The sequence below is a fragment of the Prinia subflava genome, chromosome 13 (assembly GCF_021018805.1).
Source record: "Prinia subflava isolate CZ2003 ecotype Zambia chromosome 13, Cam_Psub_1.2, whole genome shotgun sequence".
Classification (NCBI taxonomy): domain Eukaryota; kingdom Metazoa; phylum Chordata; class Aves; order Passeriformes; family Cisticolidae; genus Prinia; species Prinia subflava.
The window spans coordinates 20,322,408-20,336,931 of NC_086259.1; the positions used below are offsets into that span (position 1 = coordinate 20,322,408).

General features: G+C 58.1%; 2 protein-coding genes across 3 annotated transcripts in view; one reads left to right on the forward strand and one right to left on the reverse strand.

The window, feature by feature from the left end:
• The first annotated feature begins 2 nt into the window (after positions 1-2).
• ZNF276 (zinc finger protein 276) lies at positions 3-7,732 on the forward strand. The gene is made up of 11 exons (XM_063411026.1): positions 3-176; positions 1,426-1,735; positions 1,837-1,889; positions 2,503-2,988; positions 3,827-3,905; positions 4,948-5,028; positions 5,318-5,428; positions 5,503-5,578; positions 5,972-6,089; positions 6,322-6,421; positions 6,954-7,732. Exons 1-11 carry the CDS (start codon positions 32-34, stop codon positions 7,237-7,239), a joined length of 1,845 nt encoding a protein of 614 aa, XP_063267096.1. The 5' UTR covers positions 3-31; the 3' UTR covers positions 7,240-7,732.
• The window catches only part of FANCA (FA complementation group A), a 33,804-nt gene continuing 26,921 nt past the window's right edge, over positions 7,642-14,524 (reverse strand). For both annotated transcript variants that reach the window (XM_063411024.1, XM_063411023.1), the window contains exons 34-43: positions 14,245-14,304; positions 13,798-13,902; positions 13,053-13,165; positions 12,209-12,350; positions 11,083-11,145; positions 9,814-9,919; positions 9,378-9,453; positions 8,908-9,049; positions 8,277-8,366; positions 7,642-7,906 (exon numbers count right to left, since the gene is read on the reverse strand). In XM_063411024.1, coding sequence (XP_063267094.1) covers positions 7,799-7,906; positions 8,277-8,366; positions 8,908-9,049; positions 9,378-9,453; positions 9,814-9,919; positions 11,083-11,145; positions 12,209-12,350; positions 13,053-13,165; positions 13,798-13,902; positions 14,245-14,304 — 1,005 coding nt within the window. In that variant the 3' untranslated portion in view covers positions 7,642-7,798. The remainder of the gene's footprint in view (positions 7,907-8,276; positions 8,367-8,907; positions 9,050-9,377; positions 9,454-9,813; positions 9,920-11,082; positions 11,146-12,208; positions 12,351-13,052; positions 13,166-13,797; positions 13,903-14,244; positions 14,305-14,524) is intronic.

The window sequence follows — 14,524 nt, forward strand, 5'->3', positions numbered from 1 at the left end:
GCGGGCGGAGCCGCCGGGCCCGGCGGGGACGATGAAGCGCGATCGGCGCGGGCGGTTCCTGGCGGCCCCGGGCGGCCCCCGGGCCCCCCCCGCGCCCCGCCGGACCCCCGGCACGGCCGCCCGCGGCACCGAGCCCGCCGAGCCCCCCGCGGCCGCCGCCTGCGCCCCGGAGGCAGGTGAGGCCCGAGCGCGGGGACCGGGGCGGGGGGAGCGGGGCACGGCCGGAGTCGCTGCGGGACCACCGGGACGGGCTGTGAGCACCGGGTACGGGCGAGCCCTCGGTGTGGCGGGGCTCCCTCCGCCCTGCCGGGGTCAGACCCGCCGGGACTCGGTGCCGAGCGGGCGGCAGGTCAGAATTTGCCCGTTTGTGTGGAGTTTCTTCTCCCCTGAAACACCGAACATCCCGGTGCCGGTAACGGCGAGGTACGGAGGAATTCGGCACACGGGGAGGGAGAGCCGGGGAACCTCCCGCTATCTCGGGGTGCTGCCTGCTCCTGTTTGGGGGTGACCCTCCATCCCGGTTTGAGTGTGCTCGGGACCCTCCCGCCATCCTGTTTGGGGTTTGGGGGTGACCGGGACCCTCCCGCCATCCCGGTTTGGGGTTTGGGGGTGACCGGGACCCTCCCGCCATCCCGGTTTGGGGCGGTTGGTATCCGGGTGTGTTGCAGCTGGGGCAGGCGATAAGCGGGATCTCCAACGGCTCCGTTGGGTGCTGTGGCACCGGCGCTGCCCCGGGACAGCGTGTGGCACGTGGGGAGCTCACAGACCGGGGTTCAGCCCCCCAAGACCCTCCCCGGGAGGTGCTGCCCTGTCCCGTCACTGTCACCACCCCCGTGGGGTGTGTGAGATCCCCGTCGCTCCCAGGGCCACCCAGGTGGTCCCGGCGGAGGAGCCCCCTCCCAGCCCCGGCTTGGATCAGGGCCGGGGAGGGGCTGTGCTGGGGGTTTCCTGCACACTCCTGGGGCACAGCGGAGGGATGGAGATTATTCCACAGAGTGGGAATGGCGCAGGTCAGTGAACTGGGTGACACTTCACATCCTGCCCCGCTATTCCGGGTCAGGAGCTGCCCCACTGCAGGGCACTGCTGGGGAGCTGAGCAATGGGACAGCACTGGGGCAGCCAAGGGACACAAGGCCAGCTGTAAATACCCGGGGGATAAACACCTGGGAAGAGCTGCTGAAACCAAGGCATGGCACTGGCAGAGCCCTGGGAACACTGCGGCGCAGGGGAGGCTCTGCCACTGGGACAGTGAGGTCAGAGGGGCTGGTTTCAGGTCAGCTGGTATCAGAAGGGTCTTTTCCTGCCTGGATTTTCCATCCTTCTCTGAAAGCAGGGCTGAGGAGGCAGCTGTGATGAAGGGGAGGGAAACACCTTTGGGTGCATCAGTGCCATCCCTCAGCAGCCGCGTTTGCTCCTCCTCGGCAGGAATCGGCAGAGCCCTGAGCACCGGCTACTGCCGCCTGTGCCACGGCAAGTTCTCCTCGCGGAGCCTGCGCAATGCCTTCGGGAAGGTGCCCGTGCTGGGGGAGAACTCGGAGAAGCAGCGCCGCGTGGACCAGGTGTTCTTCACCGACTTCCAGCGCCTGGTGGGCGTGGCGGTGCGGCAGGACCCCGCGCTGCCACAGTTCGTCTGCAAGAAATGCCATGCCCAGTTCTACAAGTGCCGCAGCGTCCTGCGCACCTTCATCCAGAGGGTGAACGCCTCGCCCACGGGCCACGCCAAGTCCAAAGGAAAGTACGTGGCCTCCCTTTCCCCCCAGGAGCGGCGCCGTGCCGTGCCGCCATGTGGGCCCCCCGCCACCCCCAAATCCCACTGTGCCGCTCTGGTTTTTGCAGGAGCAGCGGGGTCCAGGCGCAGCCGGGTATGGAAGGAGGCGCCTCCTGCCTGGGTGAGTGCCCACTGCCCTTTTCCTTCTGCCACATCGCCAGCGGAGGGCTGGGGTTGGTGGGTGGTGAGAAACGACCACATGCAGGGGGCTTCTGGAGTCCTTCAACACTCCTGGTTATGGTTGTCCTTCCTCTGGCTTCCCAGGAGAATCTTCACCTTCCTGAGCTGGGCCAAACAGGCAGAGGCTCGTCTGGGGGTGGGCAGAGCAGGCAGAGCAGATTTGGGTGGCAGTGCCAGGCCTGTCCCAGCTGCTGTTGGACACTGGGGACAACTGGAAGTACCCTTTCAGCTGTGAACGATGGAGGGAGGTTGTGGAGTCACTGTCCCTGGAGATGTTTAGGGAAGGACTGGACATGACACTCAGTGCTTTGGTCTGGCTGACAGGGTGGTGTTTGCTCATGGGTTGGACTCAGTGATCTCAGAGGCTGTTTCCAGCCTCAGTGGCTCTGAACCTAGCAGGCGCTGGCACTGCCCCGCCCCAGCCCTTCGAGGTGGCTCCCACCTGCCTTCTGGGTCAGGCCTGTGGGGAGAAGATCCACATCCCTGTCCCCTCCCTGTCCCCTCCGTGTCCCCCCCGTGCCCAGGCCTGACCGTGCTGCCTCTCCCCCGTGCAGTTGACCTGATCACGTCCAGCCCGCAGTGCCTGCACAGCCTGGTGACGTGGGCGCACGCGCACGCCGGGGGCTGCGCGGCGGTGCCGGCGCTGCGGAGCGTGCTCTCCTCCGAGTACTGCGGCATCATCCGCGCCGTCTGGGGCTGCGGCGACGGCCACGACTACGTCATGGACACGGACTCGGACTGCAGCTCCGCGCTGCTCGACAACGCCCTGTCCGTCAAGCGCGAGTGGAGCAAGGGCACGGCGCAGCAGCGCTTGACTGACAACGGGGCCCAGGCTGTTCCTGCTGCCAAAGCCCAGCAGGCTCCAGTAAGGACAGCTCCTTGCCAGCAGCCCGCCAGCAAAGGGACCACGGCGGTGCCGCTGAGCATGGAGAATGAGCAGCCGCAGGACAGGGACCCGTCTCCCTCGCAGCTGGACAGCGTGGCCTCTGTCCAGGAGCAGGCCCTGCCGCAGCCTGTCTCCCCACTGAGCACTGCCACAGGTAAGGGATTTGCTTCCTGATCTCCCTCTTGGCCTCAGGGGATAGACAGGGAGCTGGAGAGGTGGCCCAGGAAGCTGCAAGGGGCTGGGTCCTCTCCTTGGAGACTGCTGTTCCTCAAGGAGGGCACAGATCCTTCTGGGAAGTGCTCAGGGATTGGCCTCTGGTCGGGGAGGAGGACACTGAGCCGTGCAGAAGGGGCAGAGGAGCAGGTGGTCATGCTCCTGGCCCTGTGTGCTGTTTCCCCTCTGACTGAGGGGAGACCCTGCTGCCAGGCTCTTCCTGGGGATATGGAATGGTCACTGGTTCCTCAGCACCATGTTTGCCAGATGTTTCTTTTGGTTCGACCCTGAAGTTGGGTTTCTCTGCTGCACACCAGCTGATGCTGAATCCCGGGAGGCCCCTCTGTCCCTAAAGGAAAAGTGCTGAGTGGGTTTGGGCTGGGTGCACTGCCCCAAATGCCACTTCCAGAAACAAGGGATTAACACCCATTTTGAGTTCCAGAAGTGGGGCTGTGTTTAGCTCCAGCACCCACAGGAGGCGTCTGCTGCTGGTCACAAGAGTGGCGGCTGGGACTTGCCTGGGGACAAATCTTTCAGTTACAGGTGTCACAGGAGGAGCCAAAAGCTGCTCCTGGGGGCTGCAGGGTCGGGGTGGAGCACAGGCAGAGCCATTTCTGGGCAGAGGGGACAGTTTGGTTTAAGCAGTCACTGACTGCCATGGAGCACGTATTGCCCACGGTGTGACCACACGAGTGCACCCAGAGCAGTCAGCCCCTCCTCAGCCACCGTGGGTCTGCTGCTTTTCCTTGTAACCCCCCGTGTTCTCCTTCATTCCCTAGGACAGTTGAGTGGGAAGCAGGTTCTGTCTGCAACGTCGGATGAGCGGGTAAAAGACGAGTTCAGTGACCTTTCTGAGGGGTGAGAGAAGAGTGGGTTTAAAATAGCCTAAATGTCTCTTTGCCAGTGGGAACTCCCCAGCCCGGGGAGCTCTTTCTCCACCAGCGCCGGGGGCTCGGAGTGGTGGCTCTGCCACGTAGCTCATGGCACTGAGGCTCTGAGCTCCCTCCTCTGCTCTGGGGGGTTTGCACACACGTGTGCTCCGTGTTTGTGGGCTGCTTCCAGCAATCCTGGCCCTGGTTTGTCCCCTCTCTGTGCTGGGGAAGGGGCCGTGCTGGGAGCTGCTGCCCCAGCCCCTCAAGCTCCGGGCTGCAGAGAGCAGCAGGAGCGGGAGTGCAGGCACGGGGTGGCACGTGGAGAAACCACCCTGATTGCTCCCAGGGAGAGCCTTTAACTGGGAAACTGGAGTGGGAGGGAGCTGGCAGCCCCACAGCCCGTTGTGAGCAAGGATTTGGCTCAGCCCAGCACAGGTGTTTGGAGTGGGGCTGTAAATCCATGAATCCAGGCGTTCTGAGTCTAAAGGGCCAAGTGCAGAGTGACTCCAGTGTCAGCTGAGCCTGTCAGCTGTCACACTGAAAGGGCCGCCACAATTTATTGCCTATTTCCTGTCTTCAGGAATTAATTGCTTCTTGTATGGCTTAAAGCCTAAAAGGAGGAAAAAGGAAAATCCAAGTATGGCTGTTACATTTGAGGGAATACAGAGTGACCTGCAGCTTCATTAACCTGCGCCAGACAACTGTGTGACATTCTTGCTCCACAAAATTCCTTTTCCCAGTAGAGGAAGCGGCAGCCACATCCCTCGCCCATGAATAGATCCTTTCAGTAACAGCCGTTTTTTTGTTCTCCTGACAGTGGTTTCATTATTCTTGCAGAGATTTAGCCCTAAAAGGACCTGATTTGGGTCTCTGCTGTGTTCACCGGCGCTGTGTTTGCTTGGGGAGAGGACGGGGAGGAGAGCACATGGAGCGGCCGTGGGGGAGATGGATGTGCTGGGAATGGGGAACTGCTGGTGCCGAGGGTCAGCCCGAGGTCCCGGTGCTAAAGGGCAACTTCTCCCTCTCAGGGACTTCCTGAGCGACGATGAGAGCGAGAAGAGAAACGTGCAATCTTCAGATGACTCCTTCGAGCCGTACCCCGAGAAGAAGTAAGGGGCTCTCAGGGTGGGTGGGGGGCTGGTGCCCACCCCCATGGGGCCAGCATGTCTTTCATTATGGCTCTGTTCCCTACACATTCCTGCCTGGGGGTCACAGAGATGCCCCCAAGCTCCCCACTGGGTTCAATTGGCTGGGCCCTCATCCCCAGCCCAGCTCATGTTCCTGGGGCTGTGTCCTCCTCCTCTGCCAGGTCACAGTCAGGTGTAACAGCTGGGGACACTTTGGTGGATCTAAAACCAACATCAAGTCTTAAACCACTGTTCTGGCTCTTTCTTGGAGGGTTTCTGGCAAGAAAAGCGACAGTAAAGAAGCAAAGAAGGCGGAAGAGCCCAAAATAAGGAAGAAGCCGGGGCCTAAGCCAGGCTGGAAAAAAAAAATCAAATGTGAAAGGTAAGGAGGGTCCATCAGGGCTGGGCTGGGCTGCAGCCCCATGCCGACAACACATCACTCACCTCTGCTTGCAGGGAGGAGCTGCCCACCATCTACAAGTGTCCTTACCAAGGCTGCACTGCTGTCTACAGAGGGGCTGATGGTATGAAGGTGAGCTCGGGCTCTGCTCCTGTCCCACACTGGTGACTCCCAGTACCCCGGAGCCACTTCCATGTGAGCACAGGATCCCTGATGGGTTTAATTCCCCACCCCTCACTGCAGGAGGCACTGAGCCACTAAAAGCAGCCTGCTGGGAGTCCTGGCCTTTTCTACCCTGCTGTGGCTCTCCCTGTTTCTCCTGTCCTGGCAGCCTGCCACTGGCTCACAGCAGCCCTTGGAACAGGCTCCACTGTGTCCAGCTGAAGCCCCTGCTGCCAGGGCTAGACTGGGATGCAAATCCTGCCATGGCTAGACTGGGATGCAAATCCTGCCTTTGCACGTGGTGCTCTCGGTGTTTGGGGATGCAGGCTGTTCCCTGTCAGAAGCTCTACCCTTGCTTTGCAGAAACACATCAAAGAGCACCACGAAGAGGTGCGGGAGAGGCCCTGCCCTCACCCTGGCTGCAACAAGGTGTTCATGATCGACCGGTACCTGCAGCGGCACGTCAAGCTCATCCACACAGGTGTGTCCAGCAGTGGCAGCCACAGACACCCAGGGCCTCGTGGCACCTGGTGGGAGGTGCTGAGGCTCTGGGGGTGGGGGCACAGGACTCCCTGTGTGCCTGTGAGCATGGAACAAGCTGTTGTGCAGGGATGTGAGGCAGGGGAGGGTTCAGACTCCTGCAGGGAGCTGTGTGTGCAGGGCACGTTTCAGGAACTCAGCAGAATCCATGACTCTCCTGTTTCCCGTGGCAGAGGTACGGAACTATATCTGTGATGAGTGTGGGCAGACCTTCAAGCAACGCAAACACCTCTCGGTGCATCAGATGCGGCACTCAGGAGCCAAGCCCCTGCAGTAAGTGATTCCACAGGGAGCAGAGGGTCACTGGCCCTGCCACAGCAATTCTGGGACACACACCCTGCCAGCAGCATCCTGGCTGCATCACTTCAAACAATGAATGAGGAGAGGGTCACGGAGCACCTGTGCTGTGAGGAAAGGCTCAGAGTGCTGGGTGTGTCCAGCCTGGAAAAGATTCCAGGGAGACTTGCAGAGTCTAAAGGCACTCCAGGAGAACTGGGGAGGGACTTGGATTAACAGGACAAGGGGGAATGGCTTCCCACTGCCAAAGGGCAGGGTTAAATGGGATATTGGAAAGATATTCCTTCCTGTGAGGATGATGAGGCCCTGGCACAGGTTGTAGCTGCCCCATCCCTGGAAGTGTTCAATGCCCAGCTGGATGAGGCTTGGAGCAACCTGGGATAGTGGAAGTTGTCCCTGCCCTTGGCAGGGGGTGGGATGGGCTGGGCTGTAAGGATTCTGTGATTCAATGAATGTCCATTCCCCACTCCTGCACCAGGCTGGTGCTGAGCCCGCTTTGCCCTGGCAGGTGTGAGATCTGCGGGTTCCAGTGCCGCCAGCGCGCCTCCCTCAAGTACCACATGACCAAACACAAGGCCGAGGCCGAGCTGGAGTTCGCCTGCGACCAGTGCGGGAAGCGCTTCGAGAAGGCGCACAACCTCAACGTGCACATGTCCATGGTGCACCCCCTCACCCAGACTCAGGACAAGGCCAAGGCGCTGGAGCCGGAGCCCATCCTCCTCCTCACTCCTGCAGGGACTGCGGAGGGCCAGGCCGTGAAGCCAGAAGTGACTGCTCAGCCCGAGCCCACCTGAGGGGCGGGGACGTACCCAGCCCAGCCCCGTAGGAGCCCTTCGGCAGTGGAGATTTTTAATCTACGTTTTAGTCTCCCAAAGAACTCCGTGGAATTAGCTTCAGCTTGCTCAGAAAAGGCTTGTTCTCATGCAGTGATTTCCATGCTCACGTCTGATTCAGCAGTGTTGTACTGAGAGTGTCTAATCCCAGGGGAGGGGACGGTGGCAGCCCCTTTGTGTCCCCAGCCCCACGCACACGTCGCAGAAACCAAGTTGGCCACAGCTGTTCCCTGCCTGCACAGAGGTGCCCCGGGGGGCTTGAGGGGGACAGAGGACAGTGGGACATCTTTAAGAAGACACTTTGTTTTGGAAAAGAAGAAAAACAAAAAAACAACAAGGTAATTATGATTCCCAAAGCAAGTCTAAACTGAAAATTTGTAACCTACTTTTTATTGTAACAAGAGCTTCATGGTTATGCTTGTAATAAATTATTTACAAAGTAATTTGAACAAAATGGCCCAGGTGAGAAAGGTGGCTCCTTGTGTTAGGTGTAATTGAGGTGTTGGGCTGAGTCCATTCCTCAGAACAGTTCCAGCTCTTCCTCCAGCTCCATGTCCACAGCAGGCTGGGAGAAGTGCAGAAGGGCGGCTCCCAGCTCCGGGTCCAGTTCCTCACGGGTGCTCAGGAGCTGGGGAGAGGGCAGGGAGCCACTTTAGATCTGCTCGTGCTTCCTCAAAGCCAGTTCCAGCAACACCCGGGCATTTTGCTGCTTTCTCAGCCAAGCACAGGCAGAGGAGGGGAAACTTCCACTCGTGCCCGTGGCTGTGCCTGACAATTCCCCCAGACAGAGCGGGAATGGCCACACGAGGGCAGGGTCTGACGTGCTGGGAGTGCCGCAGGACGTGGCCATGGCCCCGGCTGGGCAGCAGGTGTCCCCCTGCTCCCGGGTGGGGCAGGGAGGCACCGAGCTCGGCACGGGTGTGGGATCGGTGCCCAGGGAGCCGCAGCAGCGCTCCCGGCTGGCACACGGGGAGGAGAGGGAGGACACCCGCACGTACCGGCTGTATGCTCCCAAAGCTCTGGGCAGGGCAGTGCGGGATGGCTCCCAGCAGGAACCGCCGGGCTGCGGAGATCAGCTCCAAGGGATCCTGCACGACACGGGGGAGACACGGCCATGGAGGAAAAACGGGACCCTGATCCAGTCCCTGCTTCAGAAGAGAAGCAGGAGCCACCACCCCACACCTGCTCAGAGGGCAGGGGGTGTTCAGGGTTTGGGAGCAGCCCTGGCAGTTCCTCTCTGCCCCAGGGGAGGAGGAACCTGCACGAGCTCCCTCTGTTCTGCACGGGAAGGTGGGAACAAGAGGGATGCTGCAAGTGCTGCTGCAGGATAAGGGCTAAAGAACAGGATCAGTTTTAAGCTGGAGAGGGGCAGATTTAGACTAGATATTAAGACAAAGTTTTTCTCTGTGAGGGTGGGAGAGGCCCTGGCACAGGTTGCCCAGAGAAGCTGTGGCTGCCCCATCCCTGAAAGTGTCCAAGGCCAGGCTGGACAGGGCTTGGAGCACCCTGGGATAATGGGAGGAGTCCTGTCCATTGCAGGGGGTGGAACAGGATGAGGTTTAAGGTAATTTCCAACCCAAACCATTCTGGGAGTCTATGACAGAAAGAAAGAGTCCAGGCTTTGCTTACGTGCTCTGCGGGGTCTTGATCAGACTGTGGCAGGACTTCCCCGTCCACAAAGAGCCGCAGCAGCTGGATGTACATCTGCAGAGCCACGCTGAGGAAGGCCGGCTCCCGCCGGAGCAGCTCCCGCTGGAAGCAGGGGCTGAGGCTGGAGGGGTCACACGTGGGCCCTGTTAGCTCTGGGTGAGGGGACACACACAGGCACAGGGCAAACACAGCTGCTGCTCTGCCCTGGCTGGTTTGAGTGCCATTGCTGCAGGGCCACCCCGGGAAGCCAAGCTGGCTCCAAAACCTCGTGTTTGCAGCAAAGTTCTTTAGCAAAAGGGCTCTTCTAACAGCCTCGTGCCCTGGTGAGGTGTTCTGTCCTGCACAGAGGGTCAGAGGCCAGCAGTGCTGTCACCCCATGCCAGCTGCTGTGGAAGCCACCACCACCCACCCCCTCGCCCTCCCCAGCCCAGCAGGAGCCCTGTACCCACCTGTAGAAGGCCAGGGGCAGCAGCCGGGTGTGCCGCTCCGAGGCCGCGCCGCGCAGGGCACGGCACTGCCCAGCGCCTGCAAGGACAGCGAGAAGCACTGAGCACCTTCAGAGGGCCTCACGTCACCTTTCATGCTTCTGGAGCAGCAGAGGGCTGCACAGTCTCCTTCCAGGCCACAATAAATACGGGGGTGATGACCAGCAAGAGAAGAAAGTTGTCCCCTAAGGCTTTCTCTACCAGCAGGAACAAGACTGAGTTCAGTCATTCCTGATCATCAGTTGTGTCTGCCACACTCTGGGATGGGAGCAGGATGTTCTCAGCTTTCACACAAGTATTTTCTGTGCTACTTCTAAAGGCCCAGCAGCCCCTTCTCACAGGGAGACTCCAGCCCAAGGGATGGGTCACCATCCTTCCAGCCCTTGGGGACAGGACTCACCTCTCTCTGCTGAATGGAAGAGAAGTGGCCAGGATGTGCCCCTCTCTTCCAGGCACTGCAGGATATCCCGGGACCATTCCAGAGACGTCTGAAAATCCACTCCCTCCTGGGTGTCAGAAAGGAAAGGTCTTGTTTCTCTTGGGCTGTGGTTGCATCAAAGCAGAAAGGAACCCCCACAAGACACTGCACATGAAGTGCTCTGCTAAAGGACCTTAGAAATTTACCCCAAGTCCTTCTCTTTATCTGGATTCCCCCAGGGGAATTGGGCACCTGAGCAAGGCAGGGTCTTCCTCACCAAACCAGGCCCCCAGAGGGCTCTGCTGAGGGAGGGGAAAGCTGCATTGTGGGATGGTTTGGGTTGGAAGAGACTTTAAAGATCATCCAGTTCCACCCCTCTGCCATGGGCAGGGACAGCTTCCACTAGACCAGGCTGCTCCAAGCCCCATCCAGCCTGGATTACCCAACAGACCTGCACATCCTGCAGCCACCCCACGGGAGCAGCTTCTGTCCCCTCTGACCTTTCTAGTGACAGCATGCCTTGGGATTATTGTGGGGTTTCTTTTTCCATTACTCATTTCACCTGGATCAACCTCCCAGCTCTGTCTGCTCAAGATGTTTCTCTCCTCCCTGGCTCCTCCCCCAGACTCTCCCACGGGCAGACTGAGACCAAATGGTTCTTTTTGCCCTGAATGTGCTCCCTGATCCCATCTGTGAGGTGACTCCCCAAATGGCTGCACTTCAAAGCTGAGGTGACAGCAAAGGGACAGAAACAAGCCTTCACAGGCAGCAGAACGCTCAGGGCAGGCAGCTGCTGGAAGCAGCCTGTCATCTTTGCTCCTTCACTAAATAGCATTAAACCATTTGGAAACTAATGTTCCTCCTTCCTGGGCAGCCCTTCTCCCATGAAGTACCACATTCCAGCCTGAGGAAAAACATCATCTGACACATGTGAGATGATGCTACACAAAAGCTGAGTGAGATACGAGGCTCCTGCACTACCTGGGAGGTGTAAAGTCTGAACAGGAAACTGAAAATAGTAAATCATCCAGGAGGAGAAACGAAAGTAGTGAAAGGGGAGATAACATCAGTGAGTGGAAAACACAGGTTTAATCTGATGGGAACAGAAGGGCTTTCAGCAGGCTTGTCTGGGGTGTTGCTGATCCCTTCCTCCCAAGCCTTCCCAGTGCTGCTACAAAGCATTTTTGGGCAGCAAACCAAGCTGATGAGACACATCCAGTGTCGTGAGAATTCCCTCAGGGCTGATCTCACCTTTGGTGCTATTCTGGCTGAGATGAGATCCAGGAGAGAGAAGAACAGCAGAGCAATGAGGAGCTGCAAGGAGAAGAGGCTGCCTGTTAGCTGTGCCTGTAGTGGTGACTTGGAACTTGGCCTTTGCAGTCAGGGAACATAAACATTTCACCAGCTGCATCCCCAGACTGGGCCTGGATGAACACAGAGTGTTTCACCTGCTGGGACCCCAGTTACCCCCACCCTCCCACGGTTCCCACTCGCCCTGGAACCCTCCAGGTATTCTGAGGTGAAAGCTGCAGTTACTCCCTGTGTGCCAAGTGTACTCAGTGACTCCAATTTCTGACTGGCAGCTGCTGCTTCCAGACAAGTCCAAACAGTGCAGGAGTCAATCCCACAGGAAGAGGAGCCGCTGCCTGGAGCAATAAAACCTCCAGAGTAAACACCAGGCCCAGGTTCTGCTCAGCAGTGTCACCTGTGAGCCTCTGGCACAGGGACACTCCCCATGCTGAGCCCTCACCCTGGCTCTTCCCTGGAAAATCAACAGCCAGAGCTGCTGGGCAGCAGCCCAGCTTCCTCCTCAGCAGAGCCCTCCAGAGAGTTCCCCTTGCACGGAGGTGACAGGCAGAGCCATTTCCTGCACCAGACTTGGGAAAACCCTCAGGAAATCTGTCTCTGGGAATCCCAGCACAACTTCCCAGAGCCCTTAAAATGCCTGCACTGCTGTCTCACAAACTTCCTGCATCTCCTGAACTTCCCAGCCAAGTTGCCCAAGCTAAAATCCACAAGGAATGCTGCTGTTGGAGGGAGAGGGAATCCTGGCATGCCACAGATCAAGCCCTCCATCTCTGCAGGGCTCTGTCCAGCTGCAGTTTATAAAGCAGCTGTTGAACAGCCCTCCCAGACTTCACAGGAGCCACAGTCTGAGGTAAAAGTTTAAGCTTGGAAAAATTTTGCCTTCAGGATAAGAATTTAGCAACTGGCAATTTACAGCCACCTTTTATCAACTATCCACCAGCAAGATTTCCCAATGGGGATTGCCAGGGATGCAGCACAATCTCAGGACAGCTTCTCTCAGCTAAAGACCTCCTGTTTCTGGTTTTCAGGTGTAGGGAAGAGCAGACACACAAAATGCACCCAGCCTTACCTGCTCTGAGTCAGTCCCCAGCCTCTGCAGGGCCTCTCTCCCTGCTCCTCGTGGTGACTGCTGCAGGATGGCACCATGGAGGAAGGCAGCTGAGAGCCACGGGGGGTCAGAGGCAGGGAAAATTGCCCCTGAACAAAGGAACCTGCGAAACAGAACAAACACGCCATGGGTCTGCAGGTAAAAAAGGGGGAAAAGTGCTGCTGGGAATGGGGAGGAAATGGGGACTTGGGCAAAGGTGCAAGTTTGTGAGTGGGACAAAAAAATAAATCATTCTTTTATTTTCTCTGTAGTTGGATGCTAAAGCCAAAGTCTAGAAGCAGTTGTAAAAAAGCCAAAGTCTAGAAGCAGACAGAAGCATTCTCAAATCTCTTTTATCAGCAGTTGCACAGGCAGTAACTCTGTACTACAGAAGCATGTGATTATCACCTGCCATAACCTGCAAGGAGATTCTTACATAAATTCCCAGCTTCTGGAGAAAAGCTGCAGGGCACTGACAGACAGTGTAAGGAGAGGTAAAGAAGGAAGCAGGCAGCCAGTGAGCAGCTTCAGGAGCCCGGATTGCCCAAATCCAGGGAGCAAAGGGTGTGGCAGCTCTCAGGAATGACTCAACACCGTGCTAAGGCTTTGCCTAAGCAGGACTCTGCCTTCCAGGCTCCTCTGCAGAGATTCCCTGTTCCTTATGGGGACGCACTCTGACCCACATTACACACAGGGCCAGACTAAATCATTGTCACGACCCATTTTGAGTTTGAGCCCTACAGAGGAGTCTGTCTAGAGCTGTCCTCAGCCCTCGTGAGCCTTCCACCCTCCAGGACACAGCTCCCTGCCCATCCCTCACACATACCTGGTACTTGAGCCATGCCAGCCCCTCAGCCTGTCCAGTTCTTCTGCAAGGGGAGCCCCAAAGAGTCTCTTCCACTGAGAGCAAAGGACTGGCTCCAGCCTTGGCCACCAAAGCTGGGGATAAAAGGGGAAACCAGCAGCATTAGTACTGGGGTGCTCAATGGTTGGTTGCAGTCAGATACAGCCAGGTATTCAGAGAAAGGGTTTTTTCCCCCCCTCCTTAGTGAAAAAAGCCCAAGTTGTACATGCACACATCAGAAATGGGAGAATTTCACACCCTGGAAGGGCAGAGTTGTGACCGTGCTCACACCACGGTGCCCTGGGACTCCTCTGGCAGGACCAGTCAGAATGAAAGAAGTGTTCCACAAAGGTGATGGCCGTGCTCAACACATGCACCAAAACAATCCCTGTGTAAAACTGCACACAAGGAGTTCCACACTGGGGAGACAATAAACCCAGGATTTGGGGCAGGTTGGTTTCTTGTGATGTAACAACCAGCCCACACAGTGCACCAGAGACCAGGACCAGCCACCCAGCTCCCCACTGTGACACAGCCCCTGTGGCAACACCCCGAGGAGCCCAGAGCTGGGATCAGCAATACCAAGGGCTCAAAAACACCCTGCAAACTTCCCAAAGCTTCAAGAGTTTCTGCTGAACGTTACACACTTGGACAGCGTTTAACACAAGCTCCCTGAGCTGGTGCTGGCTCTCTCCCAGAATCAGAGAACCCAAAAGAGATCAGTCACCGCTGCAGAGAGGAGCACCACGGGACACTCGGTCTGACTCTTGCTCAGAGCCTCGTTGACCCCTTCTGCTGCATCCTCACAGTCCAGGCTGGCACTCAGCAGGCCCTGGAAGAGCACAAATGACAGGGTGGCCCCGCACATCCCTCTCTGCTGCTCCCAGTCCCTCGCTGAGCGTGTGTAAACTGAGCAGAGGTAACTGTAGGGGTCAGCATGGCTCAGCAAAAGAAACACGCACCAACAGCTCCTTCCCCCACCAGCTTTGCTGCATTGTGTTAAAATTCACCTCCACCACTGCCTCCTCCTGCTGCTCCCCCTCATTTTCCTGTTACTACTGTTACTGCTTCTGCTCAAGAGTTCTCAAAAGGAGGGGACAAAGGGGACACCTCGTGTGTCAGGAGGAAAGCTCTGGGCAGGGACAGAGAGGCAGAGGGACGAAAGCAGCATTACCCTGAAGAAGTGAGCTGTGATGTCGTAGGACAGCGCGTACCCTCTGGAGCAGACGTTCTTCTGCAGGAAGACACGGAGAGGGAAACAAAATCATCACTGCTGCCCTTTGGAGCACCATTTCCTGAGAGCATTTCGGGGGCTCAGACAGCACAGAACCACCCTGTGACTGCTGAGCATCAGCTCAGAGGCAGCGAGGTGGTTCCCATGCAGAGCACTCCCACGGAGCTGAGCTGCACCCACGAGCCCAGGATGGCAGCAGCAGAGGCATCAACAGCCTTGG

What these genes read in the sequence shown, in the direction of transcription:
- ZNF276 (XM_063411026.1), top strand. Translation starts at nt 32, where the DNA reads ATGAAGCGCGATCGGCGCGGGCGGTTCCTGGCGGCCCCGGGCGGCCCC. An exon ending in CACGCCAAGTCCAAAGGAAA is followed by an intron (nt 1,736 to 1,836) that starts GTACGTGGCCTC and finishes TGGTTTTTGCAG; the next exon opens with GAGCAGCGGGGTCCAGGCGC. An exon ending in TCAGGAGCCAAGCCCCTGCA is followed by an intron (nt 6,422 to 6,953) that starts GTAAGTGATTCC and finishes TTGCCCTGGCAG; the next exon opens with GTGTGAGATCTGCGGGTTCC.